This window comes from Gopherus evgoodei, chromosome 7, assembly GCF_007399415.2.
Source record: "Gopherus evgoodei ecotype Sinaloan lineage chromosome 7, rGopEvg1_v1.p, whole genome shotgun sequence".
NCBI classification, from domain to species: Eukaryota; Metazoa; Chordata; order Testudines; family Testudinidae; genus Gopherus; species Gopherus evgoodei.
Genome location: NC_044328.1, coordinates 99923637 through 99948805, shown reverse-complemented (window position 1 = coordinate 99948805; position 25169 = coordinate 99923637). Strand labels below are relative to the sequence as shown.

At 52.1% G+C, this 25169-nt stretch overlaps 1 protein-coding gene across 1 annotated transcript; it reads right to left on the bottom strand.

Moving 5' to 3' along the window:
- On the bottom strand, positions 1–24316 carry OTUB1 (OTU deubiquitinase, ubiquitin aldehyde binding 1). Its single transcript, XM_030568277.1, has 7 exons — positions 24224–24316; positions 19379–19440; positions 9874–9972; positions 9176–9294; positions 1623–1707; positions 1117–1311; positions 1–366 (listed from the first exon to the last, which is right to left on the bottom strand). The coding sequence occupies exons 1-7, from the start codon at positions 24276–24278 to the stop codon at positions 169–171; spliced, it is 813 nt and encodes a 270-aa protein (XP_030424137.1). The 5' UTR covers positions 24279–24316; the 3' UTR covers positions 1–168.
- Positions 24317–25169: the final 853 nt, after the last annotated feature.

The following is a 25169-nucleotide window of genomic DNA, read 5'->3' as shown; positions in this document are numbered from 1 at the left end:
TCCATTCACCAGCATCCCTTTAATAAAACACAGCAGGGCGAGTGTAACAACAGAAAACAAAGAGAGCAGCGCGCGAGATTACCATTTACAACCACAGAGACTGCTGGTGCGGGGAGAGGGGGCCCACGGTACGCCTGGGGGGAGGGAGCGGAGGCAGCTGGCCGGCACCTATTTATACAGGATGTCGTAGTGTCCTGGTCTGTACAGTAGATACACCTTGGGCTCCGAACCCTCTGGGAAGACATGGGGGTTAGTGCCTCCACCCTCGCCTCGGTCCATGTACTCCACCAGGATAGACACGTTCAGGGCCTGAGCCAGGGCGATGATGTGGATGTGGTCGCTCTCTTTGCACATGGGTTCCACCTCCTGGAAGGGATCGAGTGGGACATAGAGGGTTAGGGAGCCCGCCCCGCCCTACCTGGGGACTTGCCTACAGATGCTATCAACATCCTCTCAGGTGGGACCCAACAGGCCTTCCCTCCTCCTCCTCCAGCTCCTATGCAGATCACAAGTTTGTTTTGTCGCAAAGCTTTCCCCGTCTCCAGCTACCTATCGAGATGCCAGTTGGTCAGGGCTCCGCACCCCGTTCTGCCACACAGGGGATTCCTCCCTGGGGAATTACATAGGGATCCAACTGAGATCACAAGTCAGTTTGGTCTCAGTGACCTCTCTCACTGGACAGGGGACACCCTTCCGTTCCCTCCAGGGAACAAGCTGGGAATCCTACTCAGATCACACATTTATTGGATCTCAACCCCCCTCCCAAGGGCAGAGCAGGCTAGTCCTGCCCTGTCCCGTCCCTTCCTCTGCCCCTGGAACCAACTGTGGATGCTACTGAGACCACGAGACAGCTGGGTTTCAGCACCTCCCACCAATCCTCCTCAGACCACAAGTCGGCCAGGTCTCAGCCTCGCTACCCAGAGATCTCCTCGACACAGGGAGGAGTTGGGCTGTAGTTCCCACTCCAAGACAGTTTGGGAGGGACAGGGGCACTCCAGTGCAAAATCATGCCATGGATCTCCCATCCTCAAATTCCTCGTGCTCAGTGTGGTGTCGGCACAGGATTCTAAGAGGGCAGGGAGGGCAAACTCTAGAGTTGGAACCTGCTGCCCCTACCTGCTGGCAGAACTCCTTGATGCTGCGGCCTCCCTCGATGAAGTGCTCGAAGAACTTGCTCTCACGCTGTAGGTAGCCAGAGGTCAGCAGTCTCAGGTACACCACCAGATAGTCAGAGGTGCTCTGGTCGTTAAAGGAGGCCAGGAGCTCAGAGACCGTGATCTGCTTTTCCACTTGCTCTATCAGGTCCATGAACTGGAAGGGCACGTGAGGGAGGGTGTCAGAGGCAGCCCCAACCCACCGCCACGAGCTCTCCGAGAGTCAGAATAAACAGGCTGGACTCTGAGACATACGCAGTCGAGCTGGTGTCCTCGGCTTAGGGAAACTGAGGGCCTAATGGGGGCGTGAGAGGGGTGGTTTACATGAAGCCGCCCGGGCAGCCTGCAGGAAATCCAAGAATCAAACTCAGGTTTCATGAGTCTCAATCTGCTCCAACCATCCCATCTCATCTGATGGCATCTGCCCCCAACCCATAAGGGGGCAGGGGTAGGGAAGACATCACTCACCGTGTTATGGAAATCCTCGATTGTGAACTCTGTGAAGCCCTGGGACACCAGATCCTCCTTGCTTTTGGCAGAGATCTCCTTGAACCTGCATGAGATGAGATGAGATTGGGTCAGTATGGGCCGGGGGGCGGGGCAGGGGGGTGTCAGAGTTTATGGCCAGAAGGGACCTCCCTATCATCTAGTCCGACCCCTTCTGCAGGGCCAGCTTTAAGCCGATTCTCCTGATTCCCCAGAATCGGGTCCCGCGCCTTAGGCGTCTTTTTAATTTTTTAATTTTTTTTTTACTCACCCAGCAGCGCGGGGGGGATCTGCTCAGGGTGTTTGGCAGCATTTCGGCGGCAGGGGGTCCTTCGGTGCCGCAGAAGACCCAGAGCAGACCCCCTGCCACTGAAGTGCCGCCAAAGTCCCAGACTGTGGCCAGGTATTCAAATCGGGCCACGCCGTTCATGAAGCCGGCCCTGCCCCTCTGTCTCACAGGCCACCAACCCCACTCAGCACCCGCATACTAAACTCAACCGCCAGAACTAGAGCAAAGCATTTTAGCCCAGGGAGAGAACAGGAGAGATCGACGGGCCTCTGTGATGGCAGGGAATTAAGGAGGTGAAATGTGTAATTTAATTTCAGAAAGGGGAACTACACCAAAATTAGGAGTTTAGTTAAATAGAAATTAAAAGGTACAGCAGAAAAGTGAAATCCCTGCAAGCTGCATGGAAACTTTTTAAAGACACCATAATAGAGGCTCAGCTTACATGTGTACCTCAAATTAAAAAACATAGTGAGAGAACCAAAGAAGAGCCACTGTGCCTAAACAGCAACGTCAAAGAAACAGTGAGAGGCAAAAACACATCCTTTAAAAAGTGGAAGTTAAATCCTAGTGAGGAAAATAGAAAGGAGCATAAACTCTGGCAAATGAATTGTAAAAATATCATTAGGAAGGCTAAAAAAGAATTGGGAGAACAGCTAGCCAAAGACTCAAAATGTACTAGCAAAAAAAACTATAAGTACATCAGAAGCAGGAAGCCTGCTAAATAACCAATGGGGCCACTAGACGATCAAAATGCTAAAGGAGCACTCAAGGACAACAAGGCCATTGCTAAGAAAATAAATGAATTCTTTGCATCAGTCTTCATGGCTGAGAATGCGAGGGACATTCCCAAATGTGAGCCATTCTTTTTAGGTGACAAAACTGAGGAACTGTCCCAGATTGAGGTCTCATTAGAGAAGGTTTTGGAATGAACAAAGAGAAACTACACAGTAATGTGTCACCAGGATGAGATGGCATTCATCCAAGAGTTCTGAAGGAACTCAAATGTGAAACGGCAGAACTCCTAACTGTTGTATGTAACCTATCAGTTTCTATACCAGATGACTGGAGGATAGCTAATGTGACTTCAATTTTTTAAAAAGGCTCCAGTGGTGATCCTGGCAATTACAGGCCGGTAAGACTGACTTCAGTACTGGGCAAACTGGTTGAAACTATAGTACAGAACAGAATTATCAGACACACAGATGAACATGATTTGGTGGGAAAGAGTCAACATGGTTTTTGTGAAGGGAAATCATGCCTCACCAATCTACTAGAATTCTTTGAGGTGGGTCAACAAGCATGTGGACAAGGGGGATCCAGTGGATACAGTGTACTTAGATTTGAGGAAAGCCTTTGACTAGGTCCCTCACCAAAGACTCCTAAGCAAAGTAAGCTTTCATGGGATAAGAGGGAAGGGATAACCGGTAACTGGTTAAAAGATAGAAAACAAAGGGTAGAAATAAATGGTCAGTTTTCAGAGTGGAGAGAGGTAAACAGTGGTGTCCCCCAGGGGCCTGTACTGGGACCAGTCCTACTCAACATATTCATAAATTATCTGGAAAAAGGGGTAAACAATGAAGTGCAAAATTTGCAGATGATACAAAACTACTCAAGATAGTTAAGTCCAAAGCAGACTGTGAAGAGCTACAAAGGGATCTCACAAAACTGGGTGACTGGGCAACAAAATGGCAGATGAAATTCAATGCTGATAAATGCAAAGTAATGCACATTGGAAAACATAATCCCAACTATTCTGGAGAGTTCTCTCAAAACATCTGCTCAATGTCATCGGCGATCCCTCGAGGTCAAGGATGATCTCCTTCACAGGTTTTATTTTTCATGGGTCCTTTGGTGACTGATGAGTCCGGTCCTTGAGTCACAGGCTCGTTGGCAGACGTTGCAGGTGGTGTTGGAAGACAGGGTTGGCCCGCAATTGCTGTGTGACAGTTGTCTTTCCTTTCTTTCTTTCCTGGCATTTTTCTACAACCAAGGCAAGGCCATTTTCCTCAAAAGTGGACGTTCCCTCTCTGACAAGTCTTCACCAGTTATCCCTATCCTGGGCTGCTCTCCCGCAGTGTGTGGTGTCAATGCCACATCTCTTGATATTTATCTTGAGAGTGTCTTTAAAGTGTTTCTTTTGGCCTCCCCATTTCCCTTCTCCTTTGGTGAGTTGGGTGCACAGCAGTTGTTTTGGTAAGCGTACATCAGGCATGTGCACACAGTGCCTGCTCCACCTCAGTTGAAGTTGGATAATCAGGGCCTCAACACTGAAGATGTTGGCCTCTGTGAGGACACTGACATTAGTGCGATGATCCTCGAACTTTATGTTGAGGATCTTCCAAAGAAAGGTTTTTCAGGTGTTTTCTGTAGGACACCCAAGTCTTGTAGAGGAGAGTTGGCATTACCACCACTTTATAAACTAAAAGTCTTGCCGGGTGTTCAACAATCACATCATCAGAACACTAGTATGTGTTCTGATGTTGTGATTGTTGAACACCCAAAGAAGAAAGTCTGCCAAAGGCAAGGCTGGCACAGTGAATTCTGTGCTGAGTCTTGACGTCTATGTCTGCCCTCTCTGAGAGATGGCTTCCAAGATAGGCAACGTATTCTACATTTTCCAGTTCTTCTTTGTCGCTGTAGATCTTCCTTGCTGGGTCTGAAGACTGACCGGGGACTGGCTGGTGAAGAAATTTGTTTTGCCAATATTCAGAGATAGCCCTAGGCTATAAAAGCTTCAGAGAAGCAATTGAGGGCTGTTTGCAGATCCTCCTTTGAGTGTGCAACTACAGCACAATCGTCCGCATACTGGAGTTCAGCTATTGTTGCTGATATTAGTTAGTTTTGGCACGGAGACGAGAAAGGATGAAGAGGTAGCTGTCAGTCAGTTATTGGATGCCAGTGCCCTGTGGTAGATGGTCTTGGGTTAGTGTTTTCATAGCTGCTAAGAAAATGGAGAAAAGGGAGGGTGCCGGTACACAAGCTTGTTTTACGCTAGTTCAGATGACAAAGGGCTCAGAGGTAGAGCAACGGCACAGAATGGAGGAAGTCATCTGGTCTTGGAGGTGTCTTACAATGGTGATAAATTTGCTTGGGTAGTCAAACTTTGACATGATTTTCCAGAGCCTCACCGCTGACAGAGTCAAAGACTTTGGTTAGATTGATAAAGGCCATATACAACTCCTGGTGGTGTTCTTGATATTTTTCCTGTGTCTGCCTGGCTGTGAAAATCACGTCAGTGGTACCTCATGATGGTCTGAAGCCGCACTGGGACTCTAGAAGTACTTCCTCTGCAAGAGGGAGCAGGAGATTCAGTAAGATTCTAGCAAGAAGCTTCCCAGCGATGGAGATATTTGTGAAGATAAAAGGCCAATGCCCACCAAACATCAAGAGTGTGGAGCACACGTTCATGAGGGAAGGTATGTGGTTTGGGGTAGAAAGTCGGGAGGTGTATGCACCAGTTGAGGTGGAACGGCAAGGACATCTTGGGGAGAAATTTGGGATGGAGGCACAGGGAGACCCTGTCCTCGTGGAACACAGTGAAAGACATCATGGCCGCCAGTTCACTAATGCGCTGTGTGGAGGTGACCGCTATCAAAGAGATCACCTACATGGAAAGATGGGCAAGGGAGCAGGTGGCAAGTGGTTCAAAGGACGGCTTAGTGAGGGCGAAAAGCACAAGGTGAAGGTCCCAGGAAGGAGTAGGCTTCTGGACAGTGTGGAAGGCATTGAGAAGGCTGCGAAGGAAGTGGGAGATAGTCGGGTGAGTGAAGATGGAAAACCCATCCACAGAAGGAAGGACAGCACTAAGCACGGCCAAGTGGATGTGGATGGAGGAGTGGGCGAGGTCTGACTGACAGAGAGAAAGGAGGTAATCCAGGACGATGAGAATGGAGATAGCATGCAGGCGGTGTTGTGCCCAGCAACATGCTCGAGAGGATGAGCATCGGCTATAGGTAAGGATGTCGTGGAACGGGGAAGAGCATGCATGGTGTATGCACAAACCCATCCAAACAGCAGGCCGTGAGATGGAAAGGGCCTGGGTGGGGATGTCGCAGTTGGCCGTTCGCTTGCGTAAGGAGATCCGAGAGATGGATCAGAGGACGAGCAGAGAGATGTAGGAGATCTGTGTCGCAGTACTGGTGAGGCCAGGCGGAGGCAATAAGGAGAAGGGTCGTGCGGTCGTGCCACACCTCACGCAGGACTTGAGGGAACAGAGGAATGGACAGGAATGCAAAGTGGTCATTGTGAACATGGGCAATAGTGGGCAGAGTCAGGCAGGCGCTGCAGATAAGGCTGGTCTGTGGCATGGGGATGGGTCAGAAGGACAACCCTTGCTGGCGGCAAGCAGAGGACGGGGTACAGAGGCCCAGCGACCAGTGTGAAAGTCTTTGAGAGAATGCAAAGATCCCTCCATCTTGTCACTGAACACTTTATTTTTCTCAAAGGGAGGGTCCTCCAGGGTGGTCTGAACCTCCTTCAGGAAGCCGCTGGACTGGAGCCAGGAGTCCTGGTGGGGGACAACCTCAGATGCCAGGGAGCAGGACATGGAGTCAGTGACATCCACCATGGCCTGGAGAGCTACTTTAGCCACCAGCCTGTCCTCGCCCACAAGGTGTTGGAAGTCCTGCTGTTTTTTGGGGGTGGGGAGGAAGGCCTGAAAGTCCACCAGCTTAGAGTACAAAAGGAAGTCATACTTGGCCAGGCTGGTTTGGTAACTCACATTATGGAATTCATGGCCTGCAGAAGAGACTTTGCAGCCCAGCAGGTCCAACTTTTTGGTGGCCTGGTCGGGTGGAACGGAAATGCTGTTTGCGTGTGTGTTCGGTCACAGCTTGTACCACCAGCAAATTGGGGTGGGGGAGGGTGAAAAGAAAGTCCACGCCCTTCGCTGACATGAAGTAGCGGCGCTCTGCCTGTTTCAGGGTAGGGGCACAAGAGGCCAGGGTGTGCCAAGTGGCTTGGGCTGGCTGCATGTGGGCATTGTGAACAGAGAGGGCAGTGTGGGGGGGGTCAGGGGTTGCAGGATGTCCAATAATTGTTTTTGTGGATCCTGGACATCTTCAACAGGCAGGTTGAGGGCCGTAGACATGCGTTGAAGCAAGTCCTGGTACTGCACATGATCGGAGCATCATCAGGGAACGAAGAGGTGCCCATATTGACTGGAGGGGGAAATGGCACTTCTGGCATTGAAACAATCAGAGGCTTTTTGTACACAGAGGGAGGAGCAGTGGGCTCTGGAGAAGAGTGGTAATGCAGGCAGGGTGGCATGCCTGGGCTGCGGTAGGGGTTCCATGCAGTCCAGTAGGGTCAGGCATGGGGGGTCACCAGGCACTGGCGGTGCCCATGGGTAGTGGAACCACAGATCAGCTGGTGGTGCAGACAGCTGACGGTATGGTTGGTGCCGGTGTTCTGGGCTGTACGACTGGGCAGGTGACAAGGCGGTGTCCAGTTTTGAGGACCATCACAGAGTCCAAAGACAGGTCCGGTAAGGGTGGGGCTGTCAGAGCCGGCAGTACCAATACTGTAGGGAGGTGAAGGCCAGACAATCCGAGTTTGTCTGAAAGGTCCAGCGGAGAAAGGTGGAGTGGAGCAGCAGGCTGGAGAAGGAGCAGCTCGTCCATGGCAGATGGTAGATGAAAGGGGCCTGAAGGACCAGGGCATGGAGGTGAGCCAGCAAATGGCAGCATGAGTTCAGCCATGGGCATAAGAGGGGACAGACAGCCCAGAGTGCACTGGGCCGGGCACGTGAGTTTGGATGGTCCTGGTAGAGTAGGAGCCGGAGATGATGGTGGCGGATCAGTCACTAGGGCTGGTGGAGGCGCTGTTGGGGTGTGGTGCCTGGACTTGTGCTCCATGTGTTGCTTCCTTTGAGCAGGAGTGTCTGGATTGGTATGCGACTTCTCACCCGATCTGGCACGGCTCCGAAAGTCAAAATTGCGCTTGGAGGCAGTCCCCATCAGGGAGCTGCCTTTATGCCCATGATTGTGCCTCTAGTGTGCACAATAGGCTTTAGCTGGATGGGACAGTGCCACCAGTGCCAGGCAGGAAGAGCCCCGAGTCGTGCTGGCCACCGGTGCCAGGCATCGGCTCTGTGGTCACCTGATCCAATTGTGCACATGGGCGCACTGCCTCCTCCATAAGGAATTTGCGGAAGCAAAGTTTTCCGGTTTCCCAGGTACGAGGTGGGAACAAGCGACAGATGGAGCAGCAGGCGGCAATGAGAGTCTCACAAGACAGCAGAGACAGCGTTGGCTCTCATCTCTCACGGAGAAGGAGAGCAGGCAGAAAGCACAGTATTTAAAACCGGCTGGCCAGGGCATAGTCCCGGGCTAAGGAGAAGTCCCCGGAGGTGAGAAAGTCCAACAGAAACCTAAATAACTAACAGTTAACTAACAAACAGAAAACTAAGTTCTAAGAACTACAGAAAAACTATATACAATGAACAGAGAGCAGTTCTCTTAGTGAGCTATGAACACTGGGAACAGGGGTTCCGACTCTGGCTGTGCGGCAGTAAGAGGGAACTGGAGCGGCCTCGCCCCACACAGTTCCTAAAGCCTCAGATGCGCCACACAGTCAACACACAACACACATGCAGGTCTAGGGACCCTACTATGAACAGTTCCGGCTCCAACTCATGGCGCGCATGCACACCCACGTCTGGAATCCACGTAGGAACTATTACTTGAACTGGGAACTGAACCCAGGAGTGCCGACCCCGTGCTGTAACTAAGATGAATAATCAGCATTTGTTTCAAACCCAAAAAAGGCGGATGGGGAGGAGGGAAGATCCTTGCAGTCTAAGGTGTGTCCTCGATTCGAGGAAGATGCCTCGTGGCTGGAGCTCTGACTTGGCAGGAGTCACATGCTGGGGCCTTTCCAATCACCCAGCCTGCTCTCCAGGATAGAAGCAGTGATCCGTGCATGCCAGGCTAATAATCCCCCCAGCTCTTAAATGGTGCTTTTCACTGTCAATCTCATAGAGCTTTACAGAGGCTGTCAGTATCATCATCCCCATTTTACAGATGGGGCCACTGAGGCCCAGAGCAGGAAGGGACTTGCCCAAGGTCACCCTGGAGGCCAGCAGCAGAGTTGGGAATAAACCCCAGGTCTCCCAAGTCTTAGCCGGGCACTCTCCCCTCGCTAAGCCCCACGGTCTCCCACTGTCCTCCCACCACACTGACCCCCTTGTTGAGTGGGTTGGGGGGGGAGGAGGCAGACTCCTGTCTCCCACAGGGCCCTACCCTACCGTTGCAGCTCCTTGCTGTCCTCCAGTAGGGCCTCCAGATGCGAGAAGCCAAATGCCCGGTAGAAGCAGTTGCCGTCGGGCCGCGTCTTCCGGATGTATGAGTACTTTTTGAGCAGGTCCTGTGCAGAGCCGGGGAGAAGCACAATTAGTCCCTCAAAGGGAAAGGGGCCAGGAGGTTAGTGGCCAACAGTGCCACATAAATACTAAGCATTATTACACCTCCTGCTCCTACCAAAGCCTGGCGAGGTGGGGCAGGGCACGGCGGGGTGGGGTGGGGGGGCGGGAAGGCTCAGAATTCAGGGGGTGGGGAGCGAGCAACTTAGAGAGGGGAGTCTGAGGGACAATACGAAGGAGGGGTGACTAGGGGACTGCGTGGGCAGGGAAGGCCAGGATTTTCAAGGGTGGGGGGGGAGAGGTGAACCTAGTGAGGATAATCTGAGGAGGAGAGGGGAGAGAGAGGCCAAGATTGAGGGGCTTGGAGGGACAGCTCAAGGGGAGGCTGGGGGACTATGGAGGGAGAGAGGTCTGGGATTTAGATGTCAGGGTGAGGCAGGCTGGGACCTGCAATTAGGAGATGGGGGAGCCAGGAGAAGCAGGGGACCTAGGTGGGATCAGACAGGGGGACTAAGGAGGAAAGGGCCTGGATTCATGGGGCTGGGATTGGGGGGAGGGCCTGGGAGAACCCGGCTGGTCCCTACCTTGATCTTCTGTTGATAGATGTGATCGTCCTCCGCGTATTCCTTGTACAGAACTGACAGCTCCAGTCTGTCCGACACCAGGGGGTTCTGGACAGCGATCTGGAAGAACAACGGGAGGTGCTGTCACACTAGCGAGGGGGTGGGGAGGGGGGGAGCAGTGGCCATGTCCCCCCAACCTCACTACAGAGGCACCCTGAGCTAACAGACACCCAGGGCCTATAGAAGGAGACTTGGAGCTGGTTGCAGTTCCCCCTGGGAGCTGTAAGTCTGGCTACCTCATGCCCTTATTCCTCTCCATAGGCCAGGGGACCCCGCTGAACTACATCTACCAATGCACTGCCTTCACCCTCTTGCTGAGCCGCTGCCGTGCCTCTTGGGAACTGTAGTCCAGGTGGCTCGTGCACCTATTCTCCACTATAACTAGGACCCTACCAAATTCATGGTCCATTAACTTCATGATTTCAGCTATTTAAATCTGAAATTTTACAATGTTGTAAGTGTAGGGGTCCTGACAAAATAAGGAGTTGTGGGGAGGTCACAAGGTTATTATGGGGGTGGAGAGATGCGGTACTGCTATCCTTACTTCTGCACTGCTGCTGCCGGCAGCACTGCCTTCAGAGCCGGGTAACAGGAGAGTGGCAGCTGCTGGCCAGGAGCCCAGCTCTGAAGGCAAAGCTGCTGCCAGCAGCAGCGCAGAAGGACGGCATGGTATGGTATTGCCATCCTTACTTCGGCGCTGCTGCCTACAGAGCTGGGTGCCCGGCCAAAAGATGCTGCTCTCTGGCAGCGCAGAAGTAGGGCTGGCAATACAACTCTCACGCCCCCCCCAACCTTGTGACCCCCGCTGCCACTCCTCTTTGGGTCAGGACCCCCAATTTGAGAACACTGGTCTCCCCCATGAAATCTGTATAGTATAGGTAGAAATCTGTATAGTATAGGGAAAGACCAGATTTCACGATCCATTATGTGTTTTTCATGGCTGTGAATTTGGTAGGACCCTGTCACCCAGACTTCCTGGTTGGCATATACCTCCCATGAGGGCCCACAATCCCCTCTCTGTGCAAAAGAATGCAAAAGCCATGGTGCATCACAGGAGATGTAGTCCAGCTGAAAAGTCCAGCCACAGAGAATGAGAGCACGAGGCACCTGAACTCCAGCTCCCATGAGGCACTGCAGCAACATTTCAGAATCAAAACATTTCAGTTTTCGGACATTCAGGTTGGGATTTTTTGACAGAAACCCCCGCACTACCACATATTTCCCAGGGAAGAGGAAGTTACTTACTTGTCACTGGAGATTCTTGGACACGTGTGGTCCCTATCTGTATTCCACTGAGGGTTATGCAAGCGCCATGCATCCGGAGCCAGAGATTTTGGAAGTAGTTGTGTCTATTGGTCCACGTGTGCCCCCTTGCCTCGCACCTCATGGTTTCACCCGAGACGATAAAGGGTGAGGCGGACCAACCGCCTCTCCAGTTCCTTCTGCACCACAAATCGAACAGATCCACAGCAGAGGGGAAGGAGGGTGGGAAGTGGAATACAGATAGGGACCTGTGACAGGGTGCGGGCAGGAACTCCTGAGCCAGCCCTCTGTCACACCAGCTCCAATTAAGGTAGGTAAATTTGAGCTGGCTAGAAACCTGCACCTGACTGGGAAATGGGAAATAGCTGCCAGCCTAATTAGCCTGGGGCTACATACAGGCCCAGAGGAAGGAAGCAAAGGCGGCGCCAAAGAGTGGAAGGAGAGTGGTAGCCCACCCCTCCTGGGTGCAGATGCGGAGAAGTCCGTAAGGCTGGAAACCCAAGCTATATGTGATGGGAGCACACACTGTAAATAAACTGCACCGGTGATTGCTGAGCCCCAGGGTCTCTGAGTGGTTTGTGAACGTAGCATAGGCAGGAGCAAAGGGGCCTTGCTACAGGACCACACCTCTCGAAGAACCCTCAGTTACAGGCAAGTAACCTCCCCTTCTTCTTTGAGTGACAGTCCCTACTGTATTCCACAGAGGGTGATTAACAAGCAGTACCTAATTCAGAAGAGGGTGCGAGGAAGAGGGTGAAACTGCTGAACAGAGGACAGCCATGAAGAACAAGGCATCCATCGGAGAATATTGTATCAAGATGTAATGTGCAGAAAAAGGTATGTCGTCCCCAGTGCCATGTGGCCGCCTTGCATACGTCTAAAAGCGGTACGTTGTGAAGGGCGGCCGCAGTCGATGCTTGTGCTCTTCTGGAATAGGCTCTCACCCCAAGGAGCGGAGGCAGTCCCGATAACAGTGTGTTATGTACCCTGAAATCCACTGTGTGAAGATCGCCTGCCTTTTAAGTCTTTCAGATATTGCGACAGTCTGGGGACTTCTGGAATGGTCTCGTCCTCTGCAAGTATAAGGTCGGGGCCCTGTGAATGTTGAGGCAGTGCAGGTACTGCTCCTCTGCTGAGCCATGTGGCTTCAGAAAGAAAGCAGGTAAGCATAAGGGTTGGCTGAGATGAAAGCAGGATACAACCTTTGGCAGAAACTTGGGGTGCAGGCACAGGGAAAGTTGGTCCTTATGGAACGTGGTGAAAGGGGGGTCTGCCATCTTAGCCCCAGTGCACCTATACTTCTCACAGAAGGAATAGCTACCAGGAAGACAACCTTCATGGAAAGGAGGGACAGGGAGCTGGAAGCCAGTGGTTCGAAGGGCAACTTCATTAATTTAGTTTTGTGAATGAGGTTGAGGTCCCATTGGGGAGTGATAAGTTGAATGGGTGGGAAGGTTCTGAGGAGGCCCTTCCAAAACCTGGCAGTCAATGGATGTGTAAATATGGATTGCCCTTCCACAGCAGGGTGGAAGGCACTGACAACTGCTATATGGATCTTAACAGAATTAAGAGTAAGTCCCAATGTTTTCACGGACAAAAGGTAATCCAGAAGAAGGGAATGTCCACTTCATCAGAGGCTAAACCCCTTGTTGGGTCCAGCAGGCAAAGCACTTCCACTTGGCTCGATAGGAACGCCTCATGGACTCCTTCCTGCTGCTCAAAGGAATGTTTTGTACTGCTGATGAACACTCCCATTCTAGTGAAGATGCCCATCCAAAAACTAAGCTCTGAGGTGAAGCATCTGCAGATCGGGATGCCTGATCCTGGCGCCGTGCTGTGAAAGCTGTTCTGGGAAAGCTGGCAGGCAAAGCAGGGGACGAGCTGACATGTGGAGCAGCTGTGGAAACCAGAACTAGCGTGGCCAGAACGGGGTGATCAGAATAACCATGGCCTTCTCCCTGATCACGTGGAGGACTCATGGCAGGAGCATTAGAGGGGAAAATGCGTAATTGATCTGGTCTGACCAGTAGAGGACTAGGGCATCACTTTGGGAATGGGCGCCAAGCCTCCTCCCATCTCCTGGAGCAGTATGTGGGCACTTGCTGTTGGCGTGGAAGACAAAGAGATCCATGGTCAGAATCCCCTATTGGCTGAAAATCATAGAATCGTAGGACTGGAAAGGACTTAAGAGGTCATCTAGTCCAATCCCCTGCACTCAAGGCAGGACTAAGTATTATCTAGTCCATCCCTGACAGCTGTTTGTCTAACCTGCTCTTAAAAATCTCCAATGAGGGAGATTCCACAACTTCCCTAGGCAATTTATTCCAGTGCTTAACCATCCTGACAGTTAGGAAGTTTTTCCTAATGTCCAACCTAAATTGCCCTTGCGGCAATTAAAGCCCATTGCTTCTTATCCAAGCCTCAGAGATTAAGAACAATTTTTCTCCCTCCTCCTTGTAACAACCTTTTATGTACTTGAAAATCATTACGTCTCCTCTCTGTCTTCTCTTCTCCAGACTAAACCAACCCAATTTTTTCGATCTTCCCTCATAGGTCATGTTTTCTAGACCTTTAATCATTTTTGTCACTCTTCTCTGGACTCTCTCCAATTACATCCTTCCTGAAATGTGGTGCCCAGAACTGGACACAATACTCCATTTGAGGCCATATCAGTAGAGGAAAAATTACTTCTCTTGTCTTGTTCACAACACTCCTGCTAATACATCCCAGAATTATGTTTGCTTTTTTTGCAATAGCATTACACAGTTGACTCGTTTAACTTGTGATCCACTATGACCCCTAGATCCCTTTCTGCAGTACTTCTTCGTAGGCAGCCATTTCCCATTTTGTAGGTGTGCAACTGATTGTTCCTTCCAAAGTGGAGTACTTTACTTCAGACCATTTCTCCAGTTTGTCCAGATCATTTTGAATTTTAATCCATCGTCCAAAGCACTTGCAAACCCTCCCAGCCTGGTATCATCTGCAAACTTTATAAGTGTATGCTCTATGCCATTACCTAAATCACTGATGAAGATATTGAACAGAACCAGACCCAGAACTGATTCCTGTGGAACCCCACTCAACATGCCTTTCCAGTCTGGATGTTGTTGACCATGGTGTCATGAAGCTCCTGCTCGTGATCGGCAACAAATGTCCTGCTGAGAGAGTATGCAATCATGTTCTGAGCCCCTGGAAGATAGGCTGCTGACAACAGGATCTTGTGGGCAACGTACCAATCCCATAGATGAACTGCTTCTGCAGAGAGTGTAGTCAACCTCGTGCCCCCATGCTTGTTGATGTAATAAACAACGGTGATGATGTCAGACATGATGAGAACACAATGCAAGCAAACGGATGGAAGAAATGCATGACACGCTCACCGTAACACTCGAAGCGCCAGGATGTTGATGTGTATTCTGGATTCCCGAGGGGTCTGGGTCTCTTGCATCACATGCTCCCCCATGTGGGCACCCCATCCGGAGACTGATGCACCCATGATGATAGTCGTGTCCGATGAAAATGAGAGGAACAGCATCATGGCAAAGACCTGTCTTTGGTACATCCACCACTGGAACGAGGAGAGCACCTTGGGAGGCACCGACAGCAGAAAGTCAGTGGTATATCCTGTGGGTGACTAGACTTTTGGAGCCACAGCTGAAGTCAGCGAAGTCGGAGGTGAGTGAAGGCAGTGACGTATGTGCAGGCTGCCACATTGCCAAGGAGGGATAGGCAAGTCCTGACAGAACAGAAGAACTGTTGACTACTTGGACAATGAGTTCCTGCAGGGTCTGGAATCGGTCCCGTGCTAAGTAGGCTTGTGCTGAGACTGAGTTGATGGAGACCACTATGAAATGCAGGGATTGCATGAGAACCAAAGTTTATTTTTCAACATTGACGCTTACCCCCAGGGAAGAAAGTAGCCCAAGTAACATGGAGGTTGAAGCTCAACCCTCGTCCCTGGATCACGCTGTTGTTGAGACAGGGGACTATAAGGACCTTGTGACGCCAGCGGTGGGCCACTATGACAGAAAAAATTTTGGCGAAGACCTGTGGAGCAGTGGTGAGTCCAAACCGTAGGACTCCACATTGGAAGTGTTCAGGGCCTACTGTGAACGTCGAGAATCTCCCCATTTATGCAAAAATAGATGCCCTGCATAATGAGAGCCATAAAACATATGCCTCTTTCTATGGATGGTGTGATGGCTGCTAAGGTGACCATACAGAACTTTGGTTTGCATATAAAACAATTGAGGCGTCAGAGATCCAGGATTGGTCTCCACCCGCCCTTCTTCTTGGGTACTAGAAAATAAGTGGGACAGAACCCCGCACCCTGATAGAGCACGTTCCTCCGGATTATCGCTCCCCTTCGCAGTAGACCATTGACCTCTAGAGCGATGATGTCGTGAGAGTGGTTCCTGAGGAGGGGTTGGGGTGGAGATGAGGTAGTGTCATTAACTCAATCTTATAGCCATGTTCAATGACATCCAGGACCCACCTGCTCACTGCTGTCGCACTCCAAGCTGGTAAAAAGATGTCCACCAGGCAGAAAAGGCAGGCAAGCGGCTGGACCTTATGGGTCATAAGGTCTTCTCGTCAGCTAGCCTCCAATTTCAAATCTTGAACTACCAGGCCTTATTGGCCAAATATGACTTTCTCAACTGAAAGTAAAGTCCTCCAATTTACTGTAGTTGCGACCCAGAAGGTCCAACCACTTGCCCTCCTTGTCCGGCAGGGTGGCGCATGGGTGCTGCTACCTGGCCTGCTCAATTGCCACTTGGGTCCTGAGAGAATTGGGTGGGGGTGAGAGAACAGAAACTCAGACCCCTTAGCTGGCACGTAGTACCCCTTTTCTGCCCCTCCCTTGAGGGTAGGAGCACCAGTGTCTGGAGTATGCCTAATGGTATGAGCCAGCTGAAGAATGCATCATTGACTGGTAGAGCAACCCTGGCCAGTACCAGGATCTGAATGTCGGTACCGAGGCCTGAAGGCTGTCCAGAAGCTGATGCTATTTGTCCCGTACTTCCCTCCAGTGGTATATGAAGAATCTGTGTAGGAGGTCCTGGGACTGGTGAAAGTAATCTAGGGGTGAGGAGGGCGGAACCAAGGTCACTGTTGTGTCTGGAGAAGATGACGGAAATCGTTTATGTTCCGGCAGTACCAGACTGAGCAGCTCATCCTCCAAAATCAGTTCCAAACATCTACTCGAGGATGCCCAAAGCAGGGATGGAGTGAACCCTCTCTTGCTGATTGGGAAGGCTCTGAAAGTGGATATTGAGACCAGGGTCCCCAGTATGGCCAACAGGATGGATCCACCAGATGCTGCAGAGAGCCTCACGGAGCAAGGTACCAGTGGCTTCTCTGCTGAGGTAGAGGAGGGTACTGTCACTAAGCTGATAGATATTCATAGCGGCGGTAGGAGATGGGCGGCCCCTGCACTCAATCCAAATCCTCCAATGAGGAAAATTCGGATCCTGATTCCAATGCCGGTAACATCGGAAGTGGTGGAACCATATAAACCATAGGGGAATAGGTGTAAGCATGACTCAACTGCGCTATGTCCTGTATTAAAGATCGTACCTCCCTAGCTCAGACTGTAGAGCAGATGTGGGCACACTACGGTCCGTGGGCCAGATGTGGCCTGCAGGACTGTCCTGCCCGGCCCCTCAGTTCCCAGCCGGGGAGCCTAGTCCCTGGCCCCTCCCCCGCTGTCCCTTGTCCCCCGCAGCCACACCGGCCGCAGTCTGGCCCGTCGCTCCCGCTGGGCAGCGTTGGGAGCATAGCTGGCTCTGGCCAGGTGTCACGGCTGCGAGCTCCTGCTGCTGGTTAAGGGGGCGGGGGGATTGGGTAAGGGAGCGGGGGATCCTGGGGGGCAGTCAAGGAGGAAGGGATGGTTGGACGAGGCAGAGGTTCTGAGAGGGCGGTCAGGGGATGGGGAACAAGGAGGGTTGGGAGTGGGAGTCCCAGGGAACCTGTCAGGGGACTGGGATGTGGATAGAGGTTGGGAGGGCAGTCAAGGGACAGGGAGCAGGGGGGTGGGATCCTGGGGGGCAGTTAGGGGCACGGGGTCCCGGGAGAGGGTGGTCAGGGGATCAGGAGCAGAGGGCAGTTGGATAGGGGTGGGAGTCCTGGGGGGACTGCCAGGTGGCAAGGGTGTAGAAAGGGGTCAGGGCAGTCAGGGGACAGGGAGCAGGGGGGTTGGGTAGGGGGCAGGGGTCCCAGGAGGGGGTGGTCAGGGGACAAGGAGCAGGGGAGGTTGGATGGATTGGGAGTTCTGAGGGGGCAGTCAGGGGGCAGGAAGTGAGAAGAGGCAGATAGGTGGCAGGGGCCAGGCTGTTTGGGGAGGCACAGCTGTCCCCACCCAGCCCTCCATACAGTTGCACAACCTCGACGTGGCCTTCCGGCCAAAAAGTTTGCCCACCCCTGCTGTAGAGGAAGGTGTGGAGACCTCATTTCTTATGGAGTAAAAAGTCCATGAGGCCCAGGCGCTGTCTCCAACCTCCCCAGTGTTAATGGCATACACTCCGCACCTGGAACTGGAGCACAGGGCGGTTTCGAAATCGATGGTTCCGTTGACTTAGAGGTGGCTGATTTGGAAGGTGTGCACAGCTTGGTACTGGCGAATCCACTGGTCTGTGCGATTTCTTGTCATGCTTGTGAGCCTTGGAATGTGCCACTTCTCCGTGGCTGGAACTCATGGAAGACACATTGCCCTTCTTGGGTCTGGAGGAAGACTGACTGCCATGCTTATGCACATGCTTCCCTGCCTCCCAACTAGGCTCCAGCACGGGGTCCATAGTACGGGTACCGGCAGAACAGAACTCGATCTCTGCAGTCGGAAGTGCACTCCTGGATTTCTCAGGCTGATATACAGGAGGGGTTCCCCAGCCTGGATTCGACTGCAGCCTCATGGCAACCTCCATGATGTGCTTTTTGAGACAGAGAGCCCAGCCTTCTCGGGTATGCCTCGGGAAGGACAGGCAGATACTGCACCTGGATGAAATGTGGGCTTCTCCCAAGGATCAGAGCAGCAGTGGTGCTCGTCGCTGACTGAGAATGAACACGGGTAGGAGACACAGATCTTGAACCCTGGAGTCTTTGGCATAATCCAGTACCTGGATGCAGGTGCTGGATTGGATGGGAGGGACTGGTAATAGATTCTCCAAATTCTCTTATCTCCTAAAAACTCCTACAAAATGCTAAACTACAGTTAAAAAAGAGACTAAAACTAACTATGTAGAATTCAAATCCTTTTTATTTACAAGTGTGTCAGAGACGAGAGGACACTAATAGCTCTGACTTGGACCATGCGGTGGTGAGAAGGAACTGGAGACGCAGTCGGTCTGCCCTGCCCTTTGTCGCCTCAGACGAAACTATGAGGCAACGGAAGGGTGCATGCGCAGACCACCAGACGCTAATACTTTCAAGACCTCTGGGTGCACAACGCGTGCGTAAACCCTCAATGGACTACAATAGGAACCATCACTCAAAGAAGTAGCTGATGCTTTTTGTGGAAAAATCTGCTGTCAGAAACCTGATTTTTTACGGAAGAGCGTTTTGATGGAAAATTTTCAATGAGTCCTTAGGAGCCCCTCACACCAGTACACAGTATCCCCATGCTGCCTAACACCCTTGGACTAGGAGTCCCGATAACACCTCCTCCAGCCCACAGGGGACCCCTCCCAGTCCCATCTCTTCCTCCCCCCCTCTGCCCCTAGGGCCCTGACAACCCCGCAGCCCCATCTATTCCCACGCCCCACCAAGCCTAAGTCTACCTCAGGAGTCCCAACCACCCCCGACTGCCCTCCCCTAGACATGGATCCCAGGCCCCAGAAGTCCTGACACCTGTACCTATGCTCCCAGTTTCCTGTGGAGCCAAAGGATGGAGCTAGGGGTGAAGGACAGCTGCATCCTCATAGGTTAGCGGTGGGAGCAATTTGCCCTCATCTGAGCAGCTGCAGTTAGGGAGAACATGACTGAGGCTACATGCAACCCCTGTGCGTGAGATTTGCGGGGTTAGCATAGGGAGGGCAGCGGCCAGGTACCAAAACCCCAACATCCCAGAGGCTGGAGATGGAACGTGAAACTACCAGAAACTGTGAAGGGAGAGCAAGGACACAAAGGCCCCTCTGAGATCCACCCACTGACCCCGCTCAGATCTGGCAGACTACTTTCCCCTACACCCAACCACCCTCTGAAGCCTCACCTCCTGCTGGATGCGATCCTGCTGAGCCATGATGGCTTCATCGTACGCCAGACAGTTCACTCCTGGAAGTGAAGAAGATATGGAATGAGATGCTTATCCCACGCTAGCTGCACTCCAGCCAGTTCAGACCCCCATGGTCTCCAGTCTCAAATGTCAGCCCCCACATCTTAGGGGTCACCATCATGCCATCAAGATGAGTTCCCCAAGGTTCAGTCTCAATTGACCTTTGCTCCCGTCACCCTTCCCCCACTCTGGGATGGCTAACGCTGCCCGAGACAGAACTCCATCTGCGCAGCTTGGGAGGGGAAGGCTAGTCCTTCGGGTCAGGTCACTGGGCTGAGATTCAGGAGATGTGGGTTCAGTTTCTGGCTCCCCGATAGCATTTGAGCGAGTTGTTTCATCTCTCTGGGCCTCCAGATTCTCCTGCTGCAAAACGGGCTAATAAGCCTTCCTCTGCTATTAGGCTCTGAGCTCTCTGGGAACTCTCTCTCGCTAGGTGTCTGTGCACTGGCCAGCATGATGGGTTCCCTGATCTCAGTCAGGGGAGGTGGGAGGGGTCCTGTCCAGCTCCCAGCCCAGTGGGCCCTCCTCCCCCAGTACTGATCAGGGAAACCTGCACAGCGCTCAGCTCAATGGGGTCCCCGATCTAGGTCAAAGATCAATTTGTGCATCATATTGCCAAAATGAGCCTTTTCCCTTTGAGGGTTAATTTTTGAGTTCCGACAGCAAATATTCTACCTGGAGAAGGTAGAGCAAACGGAGTAACCCCAACGCAAGGAAACCAACACTGACCCCGAAGCTGAGACACCAAACCGGGCTTGCTTTACAAATTATTTCTGTAACACAGATATTCTTATTCAGTAATAAGTGTAGTTGTAACTAATCAATGCATCTCTCTGTGTGCAGCTTCAGCCAGTGGCCTCTGCAGGTCAGAATTTGTCTTTTTAAGCTCAACTCATTACAGGGACAAGTAGCTCTTTAGCAGACAGAAACTGAAGCTATTGTTTGTAAATACCATTAAGCGAATCCATTATGCTTTTGCTGTAACATGCATTGCAGATATTAAGGTGGCACCGTCAGCTTCTAAACGGCCACGCTTCTGTCCACAAAAGTTTGGCACAACTAGCAGCTAAGATTTGAGGGTCTTGTTGACGCACAAAAGTTGTGTCGATTTAACTACAGGCATCAATTTTTAACAGCCCCAGGGATTAAGCATTGACACAAACTCCCCAGCAAAGTGGTGGATTCTCCATCTTAACACTGGAGGCCTTTCTGGAAGAGGCTTGAGTCAGCTATAAGCAATTGGGCTAAATACAGAAGGAAGTGGGTGAAATGACCTGACCTGTTCTATACAGCTCAGACTAGAGGATCTCATGGTCCCTTCGGGCCTTGCACTCTATGAATCACTAACTACACTGGTGTAGCTAGAGCAGCACAACCCCTAGTGTGGATGCAGTTATACCCAGTACAAAGGTGCTTTACTCTGGCATAACTTATTCCTGGACTGAGGACTGAAAGGACCTCTTGGGTCATGGCCTCCAGGACCTGCTAGTGCAGGCAGCCCCGGGCTATCATCCAACTCAGAAATGTATCCAGTTCCATCTTCAAACTAACTGGGGTGTTTGCTCCCCACTGCTCCTATGTGGAGGCTGTTCCAGAACCTCCACTGACGGGCGGAAGCCTTCTTCTCATTGCCAGCCTCCATCCATTCCTGGCCAGTTTATCCCATTAGCTCTTGTGCCAACACTGTCCTTTAGCTTCAGTAGTTCTTCTCCCTTTCTCGAGTTAACCCCCTGGTGCATGGAGGTGCATTCATGGAGTACAAACAGATCCTCCCTCAGCCTTCATCTGGGCAGGCTAAACAACGGGACTGTAAAAATCACAGAAAGTGCAGGGGGATTTGAGGGCAAAGTTGGATTAAAGCCCCGGGACCTCAAGCAAATGATCCCTTCTCCTCGCCTGAAAATCTATGAATAATAAACCACAATAGTGTGATATCTGAAATTACATCAACTCATCGAGCCAGATCCTTAGCTTGTGTAAATGGCCCTAGCTCTGCGCAAGTCCCTAGAGCTACAGCGATGTACACCAGGTGGGGATCTGGACCATTAAAACCGCTCTCCCATCCTCCCTCTACAATCTCCTCTACATCCCGCGACATGATGTCACCCCTCTTTTACAGATGGGGAAACCGAGGGGTAATAATTTTGAGCAAGGCTTGGAACCCTGAGCTTCACCTCAAACAAGTCTTCCAAAGATGACTAATTTTCGGGTGTAAAAAGCCTCCTATTTATCATTGCTACCCGTCCGCCTCTCAGTGCTGTCTGGCTTAGTTCAAAGACAGAGACAAGCTTTGCCAGCTCTGCAGGAAGATGAGAAAGCAATTTGGGTCCGTTCCATTGCACACATCACTGGCAGATGGGAGCTCCCAAGTCTGACTCCCAGCCCAACGGCATGCATCCCTGCTAATTCAGTACAAGTCTCCCTTTTTTTCTGCAGAGGCCGCATAACACAAGGTGGAAAGAAACACATGGGGTGCACAGGCCCCAATTTTTATCAGCACACTGAGGAAGAACCAGGATACCCCACAACAAGAGTCTTCCCCAGAGCAGATCCAGCCGGATCACAGCCCTATTTTATCAATAGAACCATCGGGATCAGAGTCCAGAACTTTTCTTGCTGATGTGAACTGGTACTGACTCTATTGGGGACATCTCAACCAAAACAGCCTTTATTCTGCAAGAATTTAAACTGTGTCTATTGGTAATACTCTGGGGGCACAGACTGCACTTAAAGGGGGCAAAGCTGATTGGGAAGCTACTGGATAGGGAGAGAGGGAGTTTGTTTTCTTCACCCCCAAGCCACCCCAGATGCCCCTCATTATGCAGAGCCATTGCTTTTTCTAACAGTTCCCCCTCCACCTTTAAACAAACAATTAGACATTATTTATTGCTCTCAGTCAGGGACGGACCAAGCAGGGTTTTAGCGAAACCATCTGGGATACTTGATGGGAGTGGGGGGATATGGAGTGCTGGCTTTTGAGGAGGGAGGAGGTAATCAGAGGATACTGGAGGCTAGGTTAAGGGAAGGATGTGCTGATGGGAGCTTTAGGACTCCCTTGCAACAGGTGATTTGGTTTGGAGGTTCTTTCCCCCACATCAGGTTTCGTAATCCTCACCACATGGCAGTAAGAAGCATGCAACCATGTGGAGGGAATGTCCTCAGGAGCCCAGAGAGGGATCCTGCCTCACAGGGAAGTCAGGACTGGGGTAGGCACAGACCCTGCTGCCAGGGTGTGGAGCGGGTTAATGTGGACTGTACATAGGTCAGAGTGTGGAGGCCAGGTCTCTAGGCCTCAGGGAACAGATGGTGGGAATCCTGTCCCCCACAGGGATGGTGGTGGAGCTGTAGATCTTATCTCTCAAAGAGGTGCTGCAGGGGGTGGGGTGCATACAGCCAGTGAAGGAGCAAAGTAGGATGTATATTAAAGTGTAATGAGTGGAGTGGAGATTTTCATTGCCAGGGCTGTGGAGGAACCTGTCTCCAGGGTCCCTGCTGATGGATGGGCGGGGCGGGGCAGGGCAGGCTATAGCATGCATTGCAGTGAAACTGAGGACACTTGCATCACATGGGCAACCACATCTCTAGGCCTCAGGGCACAGATGGGACTGGGTCCTGCTCCCAGGGATGCTATGGGTGGGGTGGACTGATTGCTATCTTTGCAGGAGCTGGCAAAATGGGTTGGTGCATATTGGGAGGGAGGGGGCACTAGGCCTCAGGACACTTTGTGGAGAGTCCTGTCTTTGGGGTGCAAGGGATACCCTGTATACTTGGAAGAGGAGAGAGTTGGAGGCAATGGGGTGACATTTTCCCTGGAGATTATGGGGGGGGGGGGGCAGGGAAGTTTCCCCATCCCTGCTGATTGTGGTTGGGGACAGAGAGCAACTTTCAGGAGACATGGAGAAGGAGGCAGATCCTATGTGAACTGGGGGAGCGGTCTGAGATTTAAGGGGAGGCTTTTCCTGAAGAAGGGGATCATGACCCCAGGGGATGTGTGGAGGCAGATCCTGTGAGAGTTGAGAGACTTAGGGTAAGAGGAGGAGTTTCCTCTGGTGAGAACTGTGGGAAGTAGCTCCTAAGAGGAGGCAGGTGTGTGATCTGAAGTAGGGCAATCCTCTCCTATGAGGGTAAAGCATGTCTGAGATTTGGGGAAGAAACCATTTCTCTGGGTTTTGGGTGAGGGGAGGAGCTCTCTGTGGGGGAAGGAGGGTCCTGTCCCTTGGGGGAAGGTTAGGGGGGAAAGTGGTTCCTGTGGAAGAGGAGGTGAAGTGGGCAGATGAGCGACTCTGGGGAAGGGACCTTTTCTCTGAAGTCTGGGGGAGCCAGCTCTGGGAAGGGGTACTCTAGGGGGAAGAAAGGAGTTTCCTATGGGGGATGCTAGCGGCAGAGGGAAGCAGAGCCAGGATCTGGGGGCAGGGAAGGATTTTCCTGTAGGGGGCTGGGCTCTGGGGGAGAGAAGCCTGCCCTGGATTCGGGGCAAATCCTGTCTCTGCGGTCGGGGGGCCTGGGCCATGGGGAGGAACCTTTCCCTGGGCAGGAGAAGCCAGGCCTGGGGGACGGGAGGTAGAGCCGAGGGTCCCCGCGCCACCCTGCCCCGCCCTCTGTTACGGGGGCAGGGCCGCGTTCCACCGGGAGGCTCCGGGGGTCCTTGTCCCTCCCCACGGGAGGTGGCAGGGCCTTGTCTCGGGCTGCGGGTATTGCCGGGTCTGTCTCTCCCCGAGGGTCCCGCCCCTCCCCCTGCAGTGCCTTATGGGGGGGCTCCCCGGCCGCCCCTCCCCCCATTACCATCCGTGTCCCCCCCCAGCGGCTCCGGCTTCTGCAGAGGTTCCTCCGCCGCCATCTTTGAGCTGCAGCCCGCACCCAGCAAGCGCTTCCGGGGCACATTGGGCCCAACGCCGGAAGTGCTTTGGCCCGGCCCTAGCAACCGCCCCTAGCAACGCCCCCTGTGGCAACTAGACCCCTCCCTCTTAACAGCACAACCCCAGGCTAGGACCTCCACACTGATAGAGCTCGAAGGCGGGGTTTGGGCGCCATGGTAACAGGATGACACTCCATGCATTATTAGCATGCCTGGTGATGTCATTGTGTGACATCACAGCATCCTGCACAAGCCACTCTTCTGTGCCATTGTGACATGATCGTGACACCACAGTGGCCCCATGAAACCTATCATTGATGTGTCATTGTGATGCCCTCATGTAACACCAGGGGCCTCGCATCAACCCACCATCTCCTGTAACTATGACACCCTCACATGACATCACAGCAGCTTCGCAACACCCCCATTCTTGTGCCCTTGTAATGCTATAGGGACATCTTATGACAATGCACTCTCATGCCATCAAAGCACCCTTGCATCAAAATGCCATTACTGTATAATTATGACATCATCATTTAACATTACCGTGGCCTCATACAAACCCACCTGCAACAGGCTGTGTTGCTATGACATCGTGTGACATCCTGGCTGCCTTGCATGTTGCTAGGACATCATCACATGATATCATGGCAGTCTAGCATCAACTCTCTATCACATCATTATGCAACATCTCAACAGGCTCCCTTGACCTGACTGTCACATCCCTTTGTGAGGTCACTACATGTTATGAGGTCATGGTCTTACCCCACTTCAGCTCCCACTATCACTGTAACATTGTATCTTTCTCCCATCAGCCCATCACTGTATGACGTCGCTTCAGCACCATGTGATGTCACAAACACCTCACTACGT